Below are 24,759 nucleotides of genomic sequence, written 5' to 3'. Positions count from 1 at the left end.
TTTAACTTTAAAAAGTAACCACTGGGAACCGCAGAATGAATTGACTGATTTCTGTTTGAACTACAATGCTTTAAATCAGGGGTGTCAAGCATACGGCCCGCGGGCCTTGTCCGGCCCGCCAGGTGGTTTACTCTGGCCCACACATGAAGAGTAAAAAACATAAGAATGATTAAAAAAGAAAGCAAGTTTCTAGTCCATTCCTGTGGCGAGCTATGATTTTTTAAAGAAATAACCGAAATGTGCAATTCCGCCACTAGGGGGAGCAAAGTAAAGGAAAAACAGTTGAAACAGCATATCTCTGCACGTGCCAAAAGCGTAACCTAGCAGCTCTGCGTCTGGGTAGGATGCACCTTGTTTCCCTATGAGCCTTACCGCTGTAATCTTGCTATAAGGATGATCATTAGCGACACCCTAATGACCAAAATGTTGTCAAACGTGAAGTGGAGTGAAGAGCCTTCCAGGAAAAATGGACAGAGTTTTTTCTTTCTTTCACGAAGCTGAATGCAAAACCCAAATGCTTTGTATGTCATCAACATCGCAGTGCTCAAAGAATGTGACATTCAGCACCACTAAGAGACTTACCATAAAGAAAAGTTTTTGGATTGCTTCAGTGTCAGATGTAAAATATTCAGTCTGTATAAAATTAAATAGACCAACTTTCTTTAATTGAAATTAATTTTATTTGAGATCCATTGGCCCCAAGTGATTAGGCAACTATGTTGATTGAGGCATTTTTTCCAACTGAGTACAAAACTAAAACAAAGCTGTTATTTTGCTTTTATGTTACTGGTCCGGCCCACTTGAGATCAGACGGGTTAAATGTGGCCCCCGAACCAAAATGAGTTTGATTGATTGATTGATTGATTTAAAGCAGGGGTGTCAATCAATCAATCAATCAATCAATCAATCAATCAATCAATCAAAACTACCTTTTTAGAATAGTTTTTTGGTAAGGCAAAACAGATGCAGCATCACTTTAACCTATAAGGAATGCAGAGCTTCAAATGCCATAACCTGAGTTTTACTAATACGCATGCACATGGATGTTGTGGAGACTGGGCCTTACCTTGGCCGGAGTCTCCCTGGTAGTTTCTGAGTCTGACCAGCGGTGTTTGAGTTGGGAGGAGCTGGGCACACATTCACAGAACGTCTGCAACAAACAGACAAGGGCCACCAGCGTTGGAGTTTGTTCAAGTCACATGTGCAATCAAGCATGCAAGCACATGCGCACAAACTCTGTCATGCACAAATACATACACGGTGGACATTGGTTTTGGATCTGAAAAAATGAAATCACTGCATGCATTTTGCAAGCCAAACACTCATGTTTAATACCAGATCATTGTTGGGAGATAAATGGTACTCAAACTGATAAACAATATCCTCCTACGCTCAAAAATACACACTGACAAAGACAGATTTGGAGAGACGTTTACATCACCAATCAGTAAATTCAATAGCTTATGACAAGCTAAACCCATTTTACGAGAAATTGCTTTGCAATACCCAACTGAAAAATATCCTCTATTATGTGGAAAAAAAGAGGAGTGTTTTTAACTGTGGCTGAGGGTGAGGGATGTGCAAGCAAGAGTTAACTCATGCAAGTTAATGTGGGTGTTTGCATGCAATATCTGAACAATAAAGACTCCACTATATGAGCCAATTTGTGTTTGCATGTGCATTTGACTAAGAAGTTCTGGCTTTAGCACAGATAAAAGCAGAGTAATTTTGAAAGCAGCAGCTTTCTAACTGCACCAAGTTAGCAGCTCGTTCCGTGACCTTAAACACTTCTCCTCACTCTGTGGAATTGCTCAATTAGCCAGGGACAATAACACAAACACTGAAACACACTACACACAACTGTCTACAAGAAGCCATGGATAAACATTAGCAATTAATGTAATAGAATGTGTTTTTCTTTTCAAGCTAGTTATACTTGGAAGCTACTAAAACTTTGTGCTCTTGCTACATATTTTAAGCCAGTCAAAACATCCCCCAAGATTGTCTCTCCACCCCCTTTAACATCAGAGATGTCACCAGGGACGCAATTAACACACGCTCCTTGACATACCGTAACTCTTCGACCGTTCAGACAATCAACATGAATACGCTGAAACTTGATGTGGAGAAAACCTGCTTTTTAAATCAGCTTTACACTGATCCCCAAGACATTATTAACGTACACTCACCTACCGCTTTATTGGACACAACTGTTCAAATGCTCGTCAATGCAAATTTCTAATCAGCCAATTACATGGCAGCAACTCAATGCATTTATGCATGTAGATATGGTCAAGAAGATCTGCCGCAGTTCAAATTGAGCATCAGAATGGGGCAGACAAGTGATTGAAGGGTCTTTGAACTTGGGATGGTTGTTGGTGCCAGACGGGCTGGTCTGAGTGTTTCAGAAACTGCTGATCTACAGGGATTTTCACCGACAACCCTCTCTAGGGTTTACTGACAATGGTCCATAAAAGAGAAAATATCCAGTGAGCAGCAGTTCTGTGGGCGGAAATGCCTTGTCGATGACAGAAGTCAGAGGAAAATAAGCAGACTGGTTCCAGCTAATAGAAAAGCAACGGTAGCGCAAATAACCGCTGGTTATAACCAAGGTCTGCAAAAGAGCCTGTCTGAACACACAACACGTCCAACCTTGAGGCATATAGGCTACAGCAGCAGAAGACCACAACAGGTGCCACTCTTGTCAGCTAAGAACAGGAAACTGCGGTTACAATTCACACAGGCTAACCAACACTGGCGAAAAGAAGATTAGAAAAACACTGTCTGGTTTCATTTCTCCATTTCTGCTGCCACATTAGGATTGGTAGGGTCAGAATTTGGCAACAAATTTGTGGAAGCATGGATCCATCCTGCCCTGTATCAACAGTTCAGGCTGGTGATGGTGGTGTCATGGTGTGGAAGATATTTTTCTGGAACACTTTGGCCCCCTTAGTACCAATTGAGCATTGTTACAACACCACAGCCTATCTGAGTATTTTTGTTGACCATGTCCATCCCTTTATGACCACAGTGTACCCATCTTCTGATGGCTACTTTTAGCAGGATAACATGTCATGTCATGTCATGAAACTGGAATAATCTCAAACTGGTTTCTTGAACACAAACATTAGTTCACTGGACAACAAATGGCCTCCACATCCACCAGATCTCAACCCAATAGAGCACCTTTGGGATGCCGTGGAACAGGAGGTTGGCTTCTTGGATGTGTAGCTGACAAACAGTTGCTGCATGATGCCATCATGTCAATATAGACCAAACTCTCTGAGGAATGTTTCCAGTACCTTGTTGAATCTACACCATCAAGCATTAAGGCAGTTATGAAGACAAAAGGGGGGCTAACCCAGTACTAGCAAGGTGTGCCTAATAAAGGGGATAGTTGCAAATGTTACTGTACATAATGGCGCATGGAATTACGGTAAGTTCAACAATGGTTGATGACTTACCGCAGTCGAAAACATGTAAAAACTGCAGCTAAAGCTCTGGTGTTAAATTGTTAAAATAGTTTATGCATCAACTTGATTAAAAAAGAGGTTTTATTTTTGTCATTCAGCTGCTCTTTTTAGGGATCACCACAGTTAATCACAATGCTTCCATCTCAACCTATCTTCTACCCCCTCCTCCCTCACATCAACCACCCATATTTCCTCCCTCACTACAGCCATGAAACTCCACTTTGATCTTTCTCTAAGCTTTTTTTTTCCTGTTTTTCCTGGCAGCTCTAACCTCAGCACCCTTTTACCAACCACAATCACTGTCCCTCTGAACATGCCCAAAACCATCTTACTCTGGCTTATTTGTCTCTTCATCTCTTTCCCACACTCCATTGCTCTGGACTGTTGACCCTAAGGTCTTCAGGTCCTCTTTCTTCCCCTCTGCTCCCTGTAACTTCACTGTTCCACTCGAGTCCCTCTCATTTACACAGAAACTCTGTATTGCTGCACCTGACCTTCATTACTCTTCTCTACTTCTCTAAATGTTCCTCCATCTGCTCCCTGCTCTCACAAAGTCATCTGAAAACTTCATAGTCCACAGAGATTCATGTCTAACTTCATCTCCCATTCTCTCCATCACCACAGCAAACAGTAAGGAGCTCAAAGCTGATCCTTGATGTAGTGCCACCTCCACCTTGAACTCTTCTGTCATACTCCCAGCACATTTCACCACTGTCACACATCTCCTGCTCAACTATTTTTCAGCGACTCCAGACTTCCTCATCCAAACCACAGCTCCTTTCTCTGTATCCTGTCGCAGACAATTTAAAGATCTACAAATACACAATGCAGCTCCTTCTGACCTCCTCTGTACTTTTCCAGAAGCTTCCCTAAGGCAAGTATTGCATCTTTGGTCTTCTTTCTTACCAAGAAACAATAATGCTACTTGCAAATGCTCACTTCTGACCTCAGCCGAGCTTCTACCACTTCCCATAACGTCACTGTGTGACTCATCAGCTTTATTCCTCTGTCAGTGGTTAAAGGTTACAGTTTCAGAGCCTTCGCTTTTTCTTTGTTCTATCAACCCTAAAAATGTACAGCATTCAATGCAAAGCATTAGGGATTCATTGTCTAATAAGGTGTGAAACTATATGAAAGTGATGTGTCCTTTCTTAAGGTGATTGCATCACATTCGAATTATTCCATGTATGTGAAAACATTTTGTTAGAGACCATCTTAGCTCTGCAACAAATATCTTAAAAACTCACCCAATCATCTTTTAATCTATTGTAAAAGTGTTGCCAGTGGTCTTTTAACACTTACGGTGCAACAAAAATGGCGAGCCAGTTGCCAGCACACACGAGCGAAACAAAGACGTACATGGATCTAGTCGCCTGCAAGTTGATGCATCCGAATGGAGAGGAGCGGGGAGCATGTGGCCCAAGCACTGCATTTTCCACAACACAAATATGCTCTTTTTCAATGGCACTCTTTCATCCGCTTCTTGTTTACAGCAATTTGAATAAAGAAAGATAGAAATGCTATTTTAACCTCAATTTTGTCAATGTATGTCATTCATCATCAGAAAAATGCCACAAAACATGTCAAAAACAAGAGAAAACACAATTTTCCTCAGAGTGGGTCTTTAAAAAAAATTATAAGAGAAAAAAAAAATTAAAGCTATTTTTTCAAAGTTGGTTAATAATTCCAGGAATCTTTTATATAAACTTGTTTTGTGTATTTCTAGGACATAAACTACTATCAGACCCTTTTATGTTTATCAATCCACCCATAGCTTTGTCATTTAGTGACATTGTAATTAAAATACTTGTACCCGTAATAGTGATATTTTTTGTAAAAAGGTAATGATCATGGTTTTTTTGGTTTTTTTTGTAAAATAATGGTATATTCTGTATGAAATTTGGTTTTGCAGAATTTAATAATTACTCATTTTAACAGCTGACTGCTCACTGTAACTGCAAAATATACTATATAACTGTGAAATGTTCTCTATTTAACTCTAAGCCACCGCCACTTCTATAATCCTTTTTGACCAATTTATCACATTTTTTTGCTATGTTGTAGGGATTCCCTTCTTATGGTAAAAACAATCAACAGGGGAATAATAAGCACAGCTTAGATAAAGCCAAGCAGTAATTGTATGGGTCTTAACAAGACTTTAAAAAGGGCTGTAGAGCTGCTTAGTGATTATCTCTGAACCCTGCCTCTTTTAAAAACAAAGCCCACCATATTGTGATGAATTTAAGAAAAGTGATGGTAAAATTCAGAGTGTAAAAAGTAAAAAGCTTCTTATAAAATAAAATAAGCAAAAACGGCGGTTAATCATCAAATTCACCTAAGCAAATTAATTTTAGCATCAATGTAAAACTGGATGTGTGAACGTAGCTAAACGCTAATTAGTGCTGTTTTTTTATACCAGTCACAGAAAACATTAAAGACAGAAGAAAAACTCTACACGTTCATGAATACACTCTTGAGTTTAATCTAAAATAATCAAATTTATAGTTAAATGTGAGTCCTGCTAAACGTCCTCCATCATCATGTACAGTACAGACCAAAGGTTTGGACATACCTTCTCATTCAAAGAGTTTTCTTTATTTTCATGACTATGAAAATTGTAGAGTCACATTGAAGGCATCAAAACTATGAATTAACACATGTGGAATTGTATACATGACAAAAAAGTGTGAAACAACTGACAGCTGTGAAGTGAAAAACATTTCAGGTGACTACCTCTTGAAGCTCATCAAGAGAATGCCAAGAGTGTGCAAAGCAGTAATCAAAGCAAAAGGTGCACTAAGAACCTACAATATGACATATTTTCAGTTGTTTCACACTTTTTTATTATGTAAAGAATTCCACGTGTTAATTCATAGTTTTGATGCCTTCAGTGTGACTCTACTTTTCTCTAATTTTCACTGTCATAAAAATAAAGAAAACTCTTTGAATGAGAAGGTGTGTCCAAACTTTTGGTCTGTTCTGTAAGACAATCAGACATCACTTGTGTAAGAGGAGATCCAGCTGTTTACAGCTGTTCCATTGGTGTCCCTTTTCCTCGCTCGAGTGGTTCTCCATGAGTTTAAGCTGCTGCATATATAAACAGTTTAATTGTTATCATAGCTGACCAATGATTCACCCTTTCCCTCTCGGCATTTTCTTGCAACGACTTCGACGCAGGAGGGAAAGAAAAAAAATAAAAAGAAGGAATGCAGCAGAGAAAAATGTTAAGGCATAGCGGAGGTTGGTGGGTGAAGGGAAGGGGAGATGCGAGAGGTGGGCTGAATTCTAATGAGCAGCCTTAGGGTCAGTGATAGAAATCTATGTGTGCTCTGCCTAAAACATTGCAGCTGTCTGAGCTTGCAGTACACAGAGGATCTACAGAGCTAAATAAACAAAGACTCTTCAGAAAACGAACAAAGTCATCTGCACGGTAAAATCTACAGATTCACATTTAAAAGCTTGTGAATGCAGCATCGTCCTGTCTTTTCTTTCAAATGAATGTCTGCAAAATCACACACATGGGCTCTAAAGCATCGTCTTACTCTAGAAAGAAGGAAAAACATGGAGAGCATTCACACAATCGCAGGTGAACTCACGCACACACACAACAAAGGTTGTGTGCTGCAGCTGCAACCCACTCAGATTCCTGATGCTCTCCTTTCCCATTACACAGAGCAGCATGTATCAGAGCTTTAGTTTGCTTATCCCCTTGTCTGCTAATGCTCATGTTGGGCTTCTTCCCTGCCTGTGCACACAGGCATACACACATGCATCACAATGAAACAACAATAAACATGCGGCTTCTTGCTGGGAGTCAAGCTGATGCAGATGCAACTGCTCTGTTGTGTTCGTCTGGTCCTAATCTGACTCCTCAAGCTCCACCAACAGAGAGGATTTACAACCTAATAGAATATGTTGCTTTATATTTGTTGGACCTTACACACAAAATCCTGATTGATGAAACGCACATGAAAAGACAAGAAGGGCTTATACCTTCCCTGAACGTGCCTGCTTTTTGAGTACGTCCAAATCTTTCCGGCGAAGATTCCAGCGTATTCTAGGAGTATTTGGGTCGTTTGGTTGGTTGTTTTTTTCAGGATCCACTGCGTTAGCTCACTTTGCCGAAAAACCTTCGCAAGAATGTGTTTGACAGGGGCTTTAGCAAAGGTGTGCTTAAGCCTTCTGCTCACTAAGCTGCTGATTGAGTGGAAGAGGCTTTGCATATATTGTGAGCTTACTAATCATTTAGCAGGGCTTGCAGACTGCTAAATGAGAGAACTCAGACTGACAGGATCACGGAGGAGAGGACAAAGAATGGGAAAAAATGACTTCACAAAGGAGAATAAAGTGCACAGGGATATGTTGTTATGAAGCAGGCTGGAAGCATTCAGCTCAGAGGTGCTTCAGACATCTTCTAAAACTGTAAATTGTAATCGTCACAGACAAACAGACCGAAAACAGGAGAACTGGTTAAGAAGGCAGTGTGAATTTTAGAATACAATAGTTTCAGAAAAAAAAATATACATCTTAACAACAGCATTCAATTAAAATGCCATTTTTTAAAGCTCAATAGAAAATCTGCTTTGAATTCAAGTTTCTTTTGATTAACTTAACTAACAGGACTGAGACAGAACTTCTCACTTCCAGATAACTGCCTTTCCACAGGCTTACTATTCAAATATGAGTCATTCAGTCTTTTTAATGCATAAAAACATAGATGTTGGTGGAGATTTGTAAAGAAACAAAGAGTAAAGCTAATTATTCTGCATTTCCAGGTGAAATAGGTCATTTTAAAAATAAGAATTAGCTCTTAAAATAGAAATCAGGACATGGCTTAATTAAAGGTATTAAAGACCTGAGGAAAATCACATTTTTATTGTTTTTATTGTGTTCTTGTGACATTTTTCTCATGAGGGAGGACATATTTAAAGAAAATTAACCTCTAGATTGCATTTCTGAGTATTTCTTATCTCAATATTTTGGTAATCGGGAGAAGACAAAAGAACACCTTGTTGTAAAATGTTGTAAAAAGCTTTGTGGGTGCAACATAGGACCTACATTGGCAAGTCACACACTCCCTGCTCAGATCCATTCTGATGCATCCAATTGTAAACGACTAGCTCCATTAACATCTTCACTTTCCTCATTCGAGCTGGCCTCTGGCTCAAAACTGTACTTCCGAATAGCTCAGATTTTGCTCAGCAGTAGTGGTTGGTTGGTTGGTGGTGCGAGGGGCTGTAAACTAGTGGGAGAGAGTGTAAACAGATGGATGGGGAGTAGGGACGAGATAATGAAGCACCACTCAGAGGCAAATTTCTGAACTACTGCTCCTCTGCAGCAGACTACAAGTTTTTCATTTTCCCTAAAAAATACAATAAGGATAATTAAACGCTCTTTGGGAACACTTTAAAAATAGACCAAAGATAATCAGTGACACTTGAAAAAAAATTGTAATTCACATTTTCTTCTTTATAAATTACCTGTGATTGAATTGGCTCAATAAGATGACAGAATTGTCCTATGAAATTTGCCAAACTAAATCCAGTGCAGACATTTGAAGCTAAAAACGATCTTTTGAATTTGATACCATGCTTTTTGAAATGCTCAGTATCACAGCTGCAAACAGCTACTTAGCAAAAGCACACTTGAGTATTGATGTTCTAACCAGAATGCTGAGCTTCTTTCCCTCTGTGTGCCTCATGTTTCAGGCTCATGAGCTCTCTGGTATCAAAATTTCAGAGGCCATTTGTGCCCATATACAACACTGACAGTTACTCATTCACTCTCATTTTCTCCAGGAGCTTTTTTCTGCTAGGGCCTATCCAAACCATCACAGGCTGACAGATGGGGGACATGTCACCATTCCAACCACAGAGCTGTACACAGACTCACTAACCACTCACATACACAGAAATTTGACAGAAAATCAACTATAGATTTTAAACAAGAGGTCCCTAAAGAGTTGTTTTAAACCGATCAAAGTGTGATTTTTATGTCAATCACACAGACATACATGGACTAATATTCTCTGACCTCATTCGTTGAATTCTGAATGGTGAATATCACGTCTGACATGCCGCAGCCATATTGAGAGGAGTTTAGTCAACCACGCCCAACTACGCTGTTCATGCTGTGCTGAAAACGGGCAACCGGGACAAAGTAAGGAGGATGTTTTGTTGGGTCCATCTCACTACCAAATACCAAAAAACAAAACAAAAAAAACCAACCTATATCCATTATTAATATTTCAATATTCAAAAAAAGGAGCTCATGCAAAGGCAGCACACTAGATCATGACATACAGATCAGACTTTGTATTTATTTATTATTGAAGTAAAACAAAAAGCTCCTTTATGAAACAATACTCTAGTGGTCACTTGAAGAACTGCAGGATTGGTCCCTTCTGAGTTGGCTACAAATTTGAAAAAAATAATATGGGGCCTAGTCAAAAGTTAGATAAATTAGTTGAGTTTGCAAAACTGTCTCAAGAGACTTCCTGTTTAAAAAAAAAAAAAAAAAAAGTTTTTTCCAAATTTACTTGAAGTCTTGATCACAAGCAAATTTTTGGTTTCCACTTATAAAACCAAACCTATTTTTTCTATGAAAGTTTCAACCTTTGAGAGTTTATTGAAAAATGTGAAAATGTTCATGACTGTTTGAAAAAAATTTACAAAGTGTTTAATTATGGGTTTTCCTCCATTGGAGCATCTCTAATCCTACTTTGCGGATTCCATCTCTCACTGGTCATTTCTAGGACGTAACCCCTGTGATAAACGAGAACACTGTGTATAAAAATGAGTTGATCAATGAAAAGACAGAGCCTATTTTTTAAGGACCTTTTCAGAACTCGTGTCTGGTTTAATCATGCAGCCAAATGCATCCAAACATGTTGCAGCTGGAACAGGCAGTCACTTCAGAGGTGCAGATTGGAATAAAATGTGTTAAAATTACAAAAATTATAAATTACAACTTGTTGGGTCTCCTTCCTGTAATTTGAAAGCAGTAGTACTTCTTTTAAAACTCCTGCTTGTAAGAAAGCATGTATGTCAAAAAGTAAGATCTAAAATTTTTACGGGCTTCAATGAAAAGCAGACAAGTGGATTTAGTCTACTCGCTTAACGAGAAAAACGTATTTGGATGTCAGTCCGACTGCCCTCTAAATATAAGAGTTGTCCTACCCAATGCTGAAAAAAAACACTGTAAATCTGTGAAACACAATAACCTGCGTCAGCTAAAATGCATGCATGCAAACCCAAAGAGAAATGCACTTCACCTTCAAAATAAGACAGCGTGTAGAGTGCAGAAGCAGGAGGAGAGGGCTGCAGGGATGTGGCGGACGACTTCAGTCCTAGGAGACAAATCACCTGCTCCACCCTTCACCGCCTGTCCTTGGAGCTCTCTTAGTGAACAAACCGGCCCCTCCTCACTGTCCCTGAGATGTATACTTACAGACTGGCATGCAAAAAGCTGCCATTGCAGCCCCTATAAACAGGCTGTGTGGTTATTTGGGAAGCTTTTTTTTAAAAAAGGACTCATTTCATCCTAACTTTAACAGAAAAGTGTTTCTCTCTTCTTATGGACTCTACTGAAAGTCAATAATTTTTTGTTTTAAAAAAAAAAAAATATATATATATATATATATGCAACAACTTAATTATAATGTCCTGTGTTTAGTGACTAAATCATAAACTTTTATGTATTTTTTTTTAATAATTGTTTCTTTATCAGTATTACAAGGTTCCATGGAACTGGAGTCTGGTGTAAGGAGTAGTTAATTGGAAGTTTTCTTAACTTCCAATTAAAGTCAGATTCTAAACAATAAATGAATGTATGTACAGTCTGGTGTCAAATACTTTTTGATGGTTCTTGCTCAATTTATTATCCATTACAAATATGTTGGGTGACATACTGTTTTGATTTCATTAAACCTCAATTTTGTGGATTGTAAGTACATCTTCAGGGGCACAACTACCTAATTTCATAGGGGTATGCGGCTATATTAAAAAACGCCCCCACCCACCCACACACACTCAAACACACAGATATAAATGCACATAATAAAACGTCCCATCCACGCCTCCTAAAGCTATCTAAACACCCACACAACACCTTTATTGTATAAATCTCTTTACATCTTATCTAATTATGGATATGACCCAGCAGAACATTTTTTGGAGCTATTTTCAACTGTGTTTTGCCTCAATTATTCCCCAAATTTGTGAGGTGAAGGCCATTCAGAAGGATCTTCTGAGTAATGCCTTGCTCCAGCCCTCTCCTCTGTAACTCTGTTCTTCTCCCTATTCATCATCAGCTGATTGTCTCTCTTTCTCTCTATCATCATCGTCATCATCTGAACCTCTCTCCTCGTTCTTCTCTGTTGGGACTAACTTGTCATGTGTGTCTGCACTTGTTTTCCCAAAATAAGTGAACAGGTGGTCAACAGAAGTTTAAACTAGAATGAGCATCTAGTTTTTTGTGGCGCCCCTGTGCATGTTTACTTGGTTTAACGGATCGGGGAACTTCTGAGGGTATTCCAGAAAGCAGGTTATGCTAGCTACCACGGCAAGTTTGAGGCTAAGGAAGCAGATAACCTCAGCTTTCAGTTGCAATAATGGAAGTATGTTTCAGGGTCAAGTTGCCATAGCAACTCATGCTCTGAACATAACCTGGTCTGGAGCAGGTTTAGTTGAAGGTTAGTTTGTTTTCAGAGAGGTGAAGAAGCATGGCGTGTCCATTTGAAGATGATTTAGTGGATGAAGAAGCTCAGATAATACTTTTTCCACCGTGATAGAGTGAAAAGACCACATATGGATGTTGTAGAGACAAACTTTTTTACTTTGATCAAACTTAATTATTTGCTTCAGTAAAGATAAATCATTTTTTTAGTTAATTCAGCTTAAAAATAACACATAGTTATCAGACAGTTATTTTACTTTCTTTCCAATTAATTCTGTTTAGTAGGTGTAACTTTGGTGCTTCTGTTAGATCGGCACCGCAAGGAATTGTGGGATGCCATTCCCTTTGCCTGTCTGGATGGATTTGGGTTTAAGTATGTTTTTGACCAAAAGTATTTAGTTGTTTTACTGTATATTGTCTAGTTATTTTGTCCTGTTATGTTTAATTCTTTCTGCACCATGAGTGAGATGAGGATGAGTTTATTTAGCACCCCTATTGCTGAGTAAAGGGATGTTAAAGTCAGAGAAATGGTGAATGAAAAAACATCTCATATTGCGAATCCATATTATTTCGTTCTTTTTATTGTTGTAAAAATGAGAATATCTGCAGGTTCAAACTTAGATTTATGAAAGTTCAAGAAGTACAATAAATTAAAATGGAAAAACGTTTAATTATATTGGAGTAACATGACATTTAGTTAGATAAATATATAAATTTGAGTTGAAAAAAAAATATTGAGTTGGGTAAACGTAAGAAATTAGGTTGAATAAATTCAACTCAATTACTTGTTACTTGTTATCTCAGACTCCGTCTCACTGAAGTAAAGCGCTCTCTTTTTTTCGCCATGGTGAATACTGGATGTCGGTGATCCATTGAGAATGTCTTTATGTACTTGCTGTGCACGTGCATTAACCCAAGGTTACCAAGTCGAGCGTGATTATGCTAACTCAAAGCCGGTGTTTTGGAACCGACATACCCAGAGTAAGCAAGTTCAGGTGGATTTCGGCCAGAGTTCAGGGTTAAAGTCAGGGTAGTTTAAACATGCTTTCTGGCATACCCCACTGGTTAGACTCAAAGCCATAACTTTACCTTGGGTTGGCCTTTTTTTGGCACCCGGGTATTTTTCAGAAAACAAACTTGAGCTGAAAACTGAGGTAAAGAATTTTTCTTTCAGCACTTCACAAGGAACTCAGAGCTCACACTGAGACTTTTGAGGAAACGCAGCAATCTCAGAACTGAACGAGAGAAAATGCACCAAGCAATGGCTCAGGACATTGCTCGCCTCAAAACACAGCTTCAGCTGAGAGGGAACAGATTTTTCAGGTACAGGTGAAGAGCTTGGAAGAGAAGGAGAGATGGAATACTTCTTAAAGATCATCTGTACTCTGAGCTTAAATATCCAGACAATTGATGAGCTCAAGCAGTACAATTTCAACCCTATGGTTGTTGCAATGAAGGCAAATCAGGACTCAAGAAATCACTCAGATAAGAACAGATCAGTAAAAACATCTAAACCTAAGATTTCAAAACTCCAGTGCCACTGTTTCACAGAAAATCATCGCAGCAATCAAACAAGTCAAACAAGTTACAGTAATGAAGGGAATGAGGATAGAGGAGCTTCTTAAAGAAGAAGTAACAGGAATAAAGAGGATTATTGTTTGTTTGTAGGACCTAATACTTATATTCTGCACTATCCTACAGAAATATTCTTCAAAAATAAATATGCCAATGCGATTTCTTGTATTCTTTTTTGTTAAATGTGTCGCCCACAGTAGCTGTGTTGTCATTACACAAGTGCGCAAAACTTTATTGAAATTCTACAAATGTCGTAAACACAATTTCGCATTTACACTTTTTCCATTAAATTATGCATGTAAACACAAACTAACTGATGAGATAAGTCATTCAAAAACAACTGATGTGAACAATACTTTAATTTGACAGCAGATACAGTCAGATTTCTGTCACTGCACTATCGTTCATCCTCATCTATCAAGGGAGACGTCGGCGTCTTATTCAGGCCATGGAGTGGAGCAGCAAGCTCTTTACACGTGGGAGCAGCTACGGATAAAGCGATTGTGGGAAATTGTGGCCAGTGATTTTTACAAAGGAGCTGTGGATCCAACAATTCTGCATGAAAATTTAAAAAAGTAAAAGATGAATACTAAATTCAATGCTAATCCTGAAACAGAGGGCATCTCGTTTTGAAAACTGCTTGGGTAGATCTGGTGGATATTTTTATGAAACCCTTAAAAAAATATAAATAAAATAAACTTCCTTTATATAAAACCTCCAAACAATAGTTTATTTGACATCTTTTGGGTTCTGAGTTGGATGGAAACGAGAGAAAACACACAGGAGTCAATAGTAAGGATGGGTGAGGGTGTAGCCTACTGAAGTCCCTCACTATAATTTTACCTTTTGCAGTATTGCTGTTTCTTTCACAGCACATTGCATTGCTGTGTCCTGATTGGCTGTAGAACCTTTATAATTATTCTCCACCAGGCCGTGTCTCCTGAACAGAAAGTATTCAGTTTGCCAAATTTCCACAAATCTTTAATCCAAGGCAGATCTTTGTTTTCATTCCATAATACTGGCATCATTTTTCTACTAAGATTTGAATGTAGAGAGTCTAAGCGAGAGAGATAAGTATGTCTGTCTGAAAAATGTGAATAAAGTGTGTAGTGAGGGGTTTTACTGCCTTAAAACATCTATATTTACTGTAAAAAAATAAAGTTGACTACTTCAGAGATTTCGGTTTTTGCAGGTTATTTTTAAAACATAACTCCAGCGATAAACAAGGGACTACTGCAGGGGGTACAGAGCACAAAAAAACAAAAATAATAGTTCCGTTTTAGTTAGCTTGCCTCCACAAATCAAAACTGCCTCCTAGAATTTCTTCCTTTATTTGTGAATCTTTTTAATGTACCTCTAAATGTGGTATCAACCAGTACAAATACACTTCACTTGTCTTGACTTCCAATGAAACTTTTATGTTGAAGATGCAAGTCAAGTATGGTTTGAGTAATGATGGCATAAAACATCAGAACCATTAAACTCAGGAGCACAAGTGCACATGCACCATAGTCATCCTGCAGGGATGCATTCTAATGGGGATTAAAAATGCAGAAACACCACTTTAGTGAAAGTAGAAACATTTTTACTGCACTATGAGCGTTCTGAAGAACAGAACTATGACCATGGTTGTGGGCTTTTTAAACACACAAACAAGAGGACATCTAGTTTTTTAGGAGGAAAACAAATACATTCCTCCATGAATTAGAAAGGATTACCATTTGATTTTTTTCTTTTTTGTTCCAAAAATAACAAATAATTCTAATCAAGGCCTCCTTGGATCACTTTTTTTCATTTTTTTTTTAATTCTCTCTTCAGCTTTGCATTTTTTAAACTGCCAACCACTTACAGCTGTGATTGCAATTGCAAGCACTGTCAAGTGCATGGGTCCAATCATGCAGGCAGCAAGTCTTGAAAATGCCTCGGCACACAAATACATGTTAGTGCAGGTGTAAATCGTGACAAATCATTAAACAACAAAGTGGACAGCTGCCCCACAACTTTGCTATTTTAAACGAAACCTGATAAGAAATCAGATACTTCCTCCAACAGGCAGAACTGAGTAGATCCCCTCTCCTGAATGACTTTGCATATACAGCTCCATGTGCAAACCATACAGGAACTCATAAATAAAACATGCACAATAGGGATACTGGTGTCTTTATGGTACAGCTACCTTGCAGAATGAATAACGTTGAAGCTCAAGTAGCACATTGGGGTTTTTATTTTGGTCATTATGCCTCCATCCGCTTTTCTGTACTCATCTGTCTGATTGTGCAGGTTTGCGACCGTGCCGCCAGGCAGGTGATACTGCGAATCCCAACAGCAGTTTGGTGCAGAGATCAAGGATTTTGTTTGCACCTGACGGTGAGATGCAAACGTGATTTTTGCCTGCTTGACTCATTCTGTCTGTAGATATGTGTGTGCATGTGTGTGTGGGAGTTAGAGTGGAGATTCGCCGCGCTTTTTCTGTGTGAACTCTCTCATGTTTTTGCACCAGTGTGTGCTTTGGTGCAAACGGATTTCGTGGTTGAGGACTATTGGGTGGCAAGTGCTTCATGCTCACTCTCTCCCTGAAGGGAATTTGTGTTGTAGTAGAAATTGGTCTTTTAAGGTCATGGACTGAAATGAACAAAAGTTTCCCACTAAAAATAAAACACTTTAAAGAAAGAAAAAAAACACCCACAAAGAGCTGCATCTCTGTGCTTAATGTTTTCTGCAAGATAACAAAGCAAAGTCAAGATAAATGACTCAACACAGCAAGATTAAAACTTCATAAACCCTCTATCCTTGTGTTTTTTTGTTTGTTCAAGAAATCTTTTCCCTCTGGATTAAAATGTATAAATATTTTTTTCATATTTTTCAGAATAGAGAGGTGTAACATACCAGTATTGCAGTGCTACAACTAGGATTACTCATAAATACAAAAGCAATTTTCTCGATAGGAGCCCCACTTTAAAGAAGGCATTCAAAATTTCTGTGCTCAACAACCTTTCATACACTACCAGCAATGAGTGCAATGTTTGCTGTAAAATGTGCCGCACACGCATTGTGGAGAGCCTCTCCATATATTGTGCGGGGGTTCGTTCACAGGTTTTGCCAAGAGCATCACAATCCCCCGGAGAGGGAAAATATATTAATGCAACAGTTGAGAATTACAGTTTCAGTGAAAGAAGGTGCTGACTTTTAAAAACAAAGCCAATGTTAATATAATCAAATCTAAATTCCTATGTTTATGAAGCGCAAAAAGCTTTTTATTTAATTTTTTCAAATGTGGTGCTGCTAGTTTACCTGTACCACTAAAGGAAAGAGGTTTTGCAGCTCAGTATTTAGATAGACATGAACCAAAGTGCCTTAAAGGGGCACTTTTTGTTTGTTATTTCAAATCAATTATTTTTCTTTCCTTTATGACTTGTCCCTTGCCCACATTCCCACCGCTGCTCTTTCATAGCTCAAGTCTGGAGCATAAATATAGAAGAAAAAAAACATCATAATAAAAATAAGATTTAGCATTAAAGAGGTTTAGACAAATTTACAAGTCCATGCTGTTTGGCTGCTTAGAGGTGTGTTGAATATAAATGCCTTGTGCTTGGTGTTAGATAAAGGATTCAAACTATTCACTGAGTTCGAAAGTACGTACATGGCGGCCGCTAATTAAATCCATAAATTAGCCGCGTCACTGAATAAGCCGCAGTGCTGGAAGCGCAGGAAAAAAGTAGCGGCTTGTAGTCCGGAAATTACGGTACTCCTTATGTGTCTGAAGCTGCATTACCCTAAATTGAAACAGTAAAAGCTGTCCAACATAGGAGGCCTTTAACTTTAACCTGTTTGCTTAGCTGCTGGACACGACAAGAAGAATAAAAAAAAATAACAAAAATGTAGCTCTGAATAAATCTTCTTTCTCTTTCGGCTTTTCCCATCAGGGGTCGCCACAGCGAATCATCGTTTTCCACCTCACTCTGTCATGGACATCTTCTACCCTAACGTTAGCCAACTTCATGTCCTCTGTTAAGACATCCATGTATCTCCTCTTTGGCCGTCCTCTCGCCCTCCTGCCAGGCAGCTCCATCTCCAACATCCTTCTACCAATATATCCACTATCCCTCCTCTGAACATGTCCAAACCATCTCAGTCTGGCTTCTCTGACTTTGTCCCTAACACAGGCAACATGAGCCGTCCCTCTGATGTACTCGTTCCTTATCCTGTCTAACCTGGTCACTCCTAAGGAGAACCTCAACATCTTCATCTCCGCTACCTCCATCTCAGCCTCTTGTCTCTGTCTCACTGCTACCGTCTCTAACCCATAGAGCAGAGCTGGTCTCACCACTGTCTTGTACACCTTTCCTTTGAGTCTTGCTGGCACTCTTCTGTCACACAACACTCCTGACACTTTCCTCCACCCGCTCCAACCTGCCTGCACTCGCCTCTTCACCTCTTTTCCACACTCCCCATCACACTGAACTGTTGACCCCAAGTACTTAAACTCCTGCACCTTCTTCACCTCAGCCCCCTGTAACCTAACGCTTCTACCTTGATCCCTCTCGTTCAGACACATGTATTCTGTCTTACTACGACTGACCTTCATGCCTCTTCTTTCCAGAGCAAACCTCCACCTCTCTAGCTGTTCCTCCACCTGCTCTCTACTCTCACTGCAAATTACAATGTCATCCGCAAACATCATTGTCCAGGGAGATTCCTGTCTTACCTCGTCTGTCAGCCTGTCCATCAGCATAGCAAACAAAAAAGGACTCAAAGCTGATCCTTGGTGTAGTCCCACCTCCACCTTGAACTCCTCTGTCTGACCTACAGCACATCTCACCACCGTCATACTTCTCTCATACATGTCCTGAACTACTCTGACATACTTCTCTGCCACTCCAGACGACCTCATACAGTACCACAGCTCCTCCCTCGGCACCCTGTCATACGCCTTCTCTAAATCTACGAACACACAATGCAGCTCCTTCTGACCTTCTCTGTACTTTTCCATCAACATTCTCAAAGCAAAAATGGCATCAGTGGTGCTCTTACGGGGCATGAAACCATACTGCTGCTCACAGATCTCCACCTTCTTCCTAAGCCTGGCTTCCACTACTCTTTCCCACAGCTTCATTGTGTGGCTCATCAACTTTATTCCTCTATAGTTGCTGCAGTTCTGCGTGTCACCCTTGTTCTTAAAGATCGGGACCAGAACGCTTCTCCTCCATTCCTCAGGCATCTTCTCACTCTCTAAAATCCTATTGAACAACCTTGTTAGAAATTCCACTGCTGTCTCTCCTAGGCACTTCCATACCTCCACAGGTACGTCATCAGGACCAACGGCCTTTCCGCTCTTCATCCTTTTCAGAGCCTTCCTAACCTCATCCTTTCCAATCTCTGCTACTTCCTGCTCCACAACAACCACATCTTCCTCCCTTCTTTCCCTGTCATTTTCCTCGTTCATCAGCTCCTCAAAATACTCCTTCCATCTTTTCTGTACACTCTCCTGAGTTGTTAGCACCTTTCCATCTCTGTCCTTAATCACCCTTATCTGTTGCACGTCCTTCCCATCTCTGTCTCTCTGTCTGGCTAGCCTGTACAAGTCCTTCTCTCCTTCCTTTGTGTCTAACCTGTCATAAAGCTCATCGTAAGCTTTCTGTTTGGCCTTTGCCACCTCTCTCTTTACTCTACGCTGCGCTTCCTTGTACTCCTGTCTACCTTCCTCAGTCCTTTCTACATCCCACTTCCTTTTAGCCAACCTCTTCCTCTGGACGCATTCCTGTACTTCCTCATTCCACCACCAAGTCTCTTTACCGTCTTTCCTCTTTCCAGATGACACACCTAGCACCTTCCTACCTGTTTCCCTGATAATTTCTGCTGTAGTTTCCCAGTCATCTGGAAGCTCATCCTGACCACCCAGGACCTGCCTCAACTTCTGCCTAAATTCCTCACAAGTTTCTTCATTCTGTAGCTTCCACCACTTGGTCTTCTTTTCTGTTTTCCCTCTCTTCTTCTTCCTGACCTCCAGAGTCATCTTACACACCACCATGCGGTGCTGTCTGGCTACACTCTCTCCTACCACCACTTTGCAGTCAATAACCTCTCTCAAATGACCTCGTCTGCATAGGATGTAGTCCACCTGAGTACTCCTACCTCCACTTCTGTATGTCACTCTATGTTCCTCTCTCTTCTGGAAGTAAGTGTTGACTACAGCCATTTCCATCCTCTTCGCAAAGTCCACCACCATCTGTCCCTCCAGATTCCTTTCCTTCACACCAAACCTGCCCATCACCTCCTCATCACCTCTGTTGCCCTCACCAACATGTCCATTAAAGTCTGCTCCAATAACAACTCTCTCTCCTCTGGGGATACTCTCTATGACCTCATCCAACTCACTCCAGAATCTCTCCTTCACTTCTAACTCACAGCCAACCTGTGGCGCATACCCACTGACTACATTCACCATCACCCCTTCAATTTCTAACTTTAGGCTCATCATCCTGTCTGAGACTCTTTTCACCTCTAGAACACTGTTTACAAACTCCCCCTTCAGAATCACTCCTACCCCATTTCTCTTCCTATCAACACCATGATAGAACAGTTTGTATCCTCCTCCAATACTACGTGCCTTGCTGCCCTTCCACCTTGTCTCCTGCACACACAGTACATCTACCTTCCTTCTCTCCATCATGTCTGCCAGCTCTCTGCCTTTCCCTGTCATTGTGCCAACGTTAAGAGTCCCTATTCTCAAACCTATGTTCCTGCCTTTTCCCTTCTCTCTCTGGCCACGGACCCTTCTGCCTCCCCTCTTTCTTCGACCAACAGTAGTCAAATTTCCACCGACACCCTGTAGGTTAACAGCATCGGTGGCGGTCGTTGTTAACCCGGGCCTCGACCGATCCGGTATGTCTAAAGTGTTGTGGATGATTCGCATGGTTATTTTGGCAATTTTTACGCCGGATGCCCTTCCTGACGCAACCCTCTCTATTTATCCGGGCTTGGGACCGGCACAGAGGCAACTGGCTTGCAACCCCTGCGGCTAGATTGTAGCTCTGAATAAATGTAAGGGTTAATTTGAATATACTCGTCCACAATGAACTCCAAGGAGGAGTTTACCTAATATATTTTGTATGAGTTAAATGTAGTGCTTGACAGAAATAAATAAATATATATATAATCAAAAATTTAAATGTATTATAACTTGAGGGCTTTCTGGAATTCACTGTGCATTTTGTTGGCACTCAATACTTCCTTTTATCTTATTAATTATAAGAAATAATAGTTAAGGAAAAGCACTAAAATTAGGAATATCACATGCTAGTGTGCAGCAGAAAAACAAGTTCAAATCTTAGCTGCAGCCACAAAGAAATCCCAAAGCAGATCTTATTACAGCTTCTTTTCAATGACCGCCTATTAAAGTAGAATTTCACTCAAAAATAGGCTCTAAATGACCAAGGTCCATTAAATCTCAAAGATCTCATGGTTTCATACTCATACTCATGCTCAACAGAGCAAATTTCCCTCACACTACAGGATTACTGGAACTGCTTGTAAAGCTGCCAGCTCTGAAGTTAGCAACTCTCTACTTCTGTACTGGACCCTTAAATCCTTTCCATATATAATTTGTAAAACCTTCATTTTTCATAGAGCTAATTACTTACCATAACTTACTATGATTAACAGCCTTTTTACTTATTTACTGTAAATAGCTAAATAAAAGTTTGGGATGCCCTTGTAAGACCTGACACATATTTATCATGCATCACAACACGCCACACTACTGTCATGCACTGGTTTCCTGACCATAAATCAACGTCTATGTGATTAATATGCATGACACACAGTTTATACACAACACTGATCTTGTTTTATTTATCTTATTCGGATTAAAAGGTTCCAGAAATACCCTCAAGGTTTCACAAGCCCGCAAGAAGAGAGTGGTGCATGAACTTTGACCCTTAACACAATACAGTCAATTAGTCCATGAAATTGAAATGATAATTTGTCTGGTGGGTTTTCTTCAGCCAAGCCTAAATTTTATTCAGTCACACCTACCAGTTAAAAGTCAAGTTAAGTTTGTTTGAAAGGGGCGTGATTAGTTACAAAAGGGTAGAAATTTAGAAAACATGATGTTCGAAATCTGATGCAATGACTCACAAGTTGAACAACCGGTAGTTTGAATGGAAAAAACAATCATGTGATGTAAAACATAGATGAAATCTTTTGAATTTATGCCAAAAGAAGTGGCCATGCAATGTTTTTCTTTTTCAGTTTTTTTCTATAGTTGGTTTTATGAAGTTATGGTGATATAAACCGAAGGTTCCAAGGTCTGGAGACAGTTTTTTTTTTCAGCCACACCTGGAACATAAATTATTTCAGATGGGTCATACCTAAAACCTCAGCACGTCACCACTCAAAGAAAGTTAAAACTTTCTAGTGTAACAGGGTACCCTTCTGCAACACTTTGAGTTAATACTTCAGAATGCTTTTTTTACACACTGATATTTTTAAGAAAGGGCTGCATTTATTTTACTGAGAACCTCAACTTTCTAAGAGTTTGCCACTAATACACATTTTCCTCTTTATTTAGCTTGAATGAAATAAGACTCTCATCCTTTTTTACTTAACATTTGAAAGGAACCAGTACTTCAAAGAAGAGTTTTTGCACAGTTACACCAACTGAGAGGACAGCTAAATTGCACGCAGGGTAAACAGACAAGCTACTTATTATGTTTACCAAGCAAGAAACACATAACTCACCTCAGGTCTTCGGAGAATTTGACTGAACCCCTGAGGTAAAAAATTAGGAATATTTTCTAAATTATGTAAAAAAAATGTATTGCAACAAATAGTAATAGTTGCAAATACAAATAATCCAATAGATGGTTTAACATATAAACTTTTAAAGTAGAGTGTTACCTCATATCATGCACATAGTAAAATTGTAAAAGCAAATTTAACTGCTCGAAAATCCATGTAAAAACTTTAAATTAGGACAGCAAAAGAACTTAATTAATGCCGCTCTTTACTTGCTGACAATTCCTCTGGAGTTATGAGATTAAACCACTTCATTAGTGTCTGGGGAGACAACAGACAAGATGAGAGAGGAAGAGCTTGGGGGCAAGAGAAATAGGGAGTAAGTGCCTACTTTGTTAGTATTTGAAGGCTTCCAAAGCAGTAATCATAACACGGAAAAAATTTAATTATTTTCTAAGAAAGCCAGAGGTCGTCGAGAGCGTGCCTGATAGTGATGGGTGACAATATAATAGACCACAGGTATCGAAAGAGCACGATTTTAAATTGGTATTTAAAACTGAAGTGGCTTGTCTGAACACATCTAGACTCCTTCCTAAACGTGTCAGCTGCAATTGCACCTCCTGATCCCGCCTTGCAGGATATGACAAATTTGATTAGAGAAAAACTGCGTCACTGTGCATCATCATGCAATCTGACAGCCTCCAGTAATAAGCCTGAGGTACTGAGAGAATTTTAAAAGTAATTAAGCCACTGCTGTGGTTTGCACTTCCCCAGAGATGCTAAAACTGTCTTTCACCAAACTCACACGACTCAAGCATGTTTTCCTCTGAATGACTTCATGTTTGCATCATGGAAATTATTTTTGCAGTGGTTTGGATAATAGATAGCAAGTGACAAAGTAGAAAATCTGCTTTATTCGGATGAATACTCCTACTTTTACTTTAATTAGCATTGGTTTCGACGTTTAAAATGCGCAGAGAGGTATCTCACTCTAAATGTGACTCCTCTTGCATTGGCTAGAGTGACACACAAAGGCTGCCTATAGTAGATAAACTACCTTGATTCTGCACATCTCAGTGTACTAGTGCCAACACAGCTCATGAAAAGCTCCCGTTCTGGAAGAGTGATCAGCACTTCCACTTAAAACTGGACTCCTGAAGGATGGATTAGGCCTAAAAACAAAACTCCAACTTTTTTCAACCTTATTTATCTTCATCAACTAAAAACTCACTCCAATGACAATGGTGTTTTTGGTGTTTTTAACATGTTCTTGTAGCATTTTTCTCATAATGGAGGATATATATTTATATATATAGAAAGAAATTCAGCTTAAGTTGCATTTCTGAGTATTTCTATCTTTAAACTCTGAATCAGTAGTAGACAAAAAAATCTTGTAGCGGTGACGTAGGTGCTACAATTGGCGAGTCACAAGCTCCGTGCTCTGCCCTTTTCCTGATGCATCCACTTGAAGACAAATAGATCCGTGAACATCTTTTCTTTTCCTCGTCCGAGCTGGCTCTGCCACAGAACTGTACAGCCGGATAGCTCTGATATTGCTTTACTTTATCGTTACTTTAGTAATATTAGGTTGGGGTTTTAAGAGGCTAGGGGGAGAGCATGTAAACAGAGGGATGATGGGAAGTGGAGGCAGGATTATTCCACGCACAACTCAGAAGCGAATTTCTAATTAATTATTTCCAAGAAAACAACAGTTGTTAATTTTTTTTCTATTTTCCATCTAAACTATCTAACCTGTATAATTAAAATTAAAAGACCACTGGTAATGCTTTGAAAAAAATATCAAAAGATGATTGGAGTAAGACTTTAAGACTGTTTTCTCGATCAACCCCTTTGTGGTCAATTTAAAAGGTCTCTTCATCTGATTAAAATCCAAAATCTATTTTTATTACTTTTCATTTTCTGTGATATAATACAAGAGAAAAACAAACCCATAGAAATTTCAATAAGCTTTTCATGAATTGACATTTAGACTGAGCTACCCCAAACAAAGCCGTGTGGCTGGTGGCATGGGGCTTCTAACAGCATTTGCTGAGCAGCTTGATGCTTGCAAGCTGTTTTACAGCGACTCGCTCGAAAAATGTCACGAGTAAGCTGAAGTTTTCCAGTAAGCGGGTACAGGGGATGCATTACCATCACCCTCTAATCTCTAATCACCGTTTGACCCATGGCTCAGCTCTAACCAACTTCTAATCATGACAGGACACATATGGCAGATAGTTATTTAGAATAATCAGTTGCTGTGGTGATGACTGATCCTAGGGGCCGTCACACCATGGTC

General features: G+C 39.5%; 1 protein-coding gene across 2 annotated transcripts in view; it reads right to left on the bottom strand.

Annotated features, from left to right (window-relative positions):
* fibcd1b (fibrinogen C domain containing 1b) overlaps positions 1–24,759 on the bottom strand; it is a 177,350-nt gene that overhangs the window by 109,902 nt on the left and 42,689 nt on the right. Inside the window, exon 2 of one of the 2 annotated variants that reach the window (XM_004074532.5) lies at positions 1,067–1,150. The exons of the other annotated variant lie outside the window; for it this stretch is intronic. Coding sequence (XP_004074580.1) covers positions 1,067–1,150 — 84 coding nt within the window. The remainder of the gene's footprint in view (positions 1–1,066; positions 1,151–24,759) is intronic. 2 annotated transcript variants of the gene reach the window in all.

This window comes from Oryzias latipes, chromosome 12 (assembly GCF_053564925.1).
Source record: "Oryzias latipes strain Hd-rR chromosome 12, Olatipes_Hd-rR_3.1".
Lineage (NCBI taxonomy): Eukaryota > Metazoa > Chordata > Actinopteri > Beloniformes > Adrianichthyidae > Oryzias > Oryzias latipes.
This window is presented reverse-complemented; position numbering and strand designations above follow the sequence as displayed.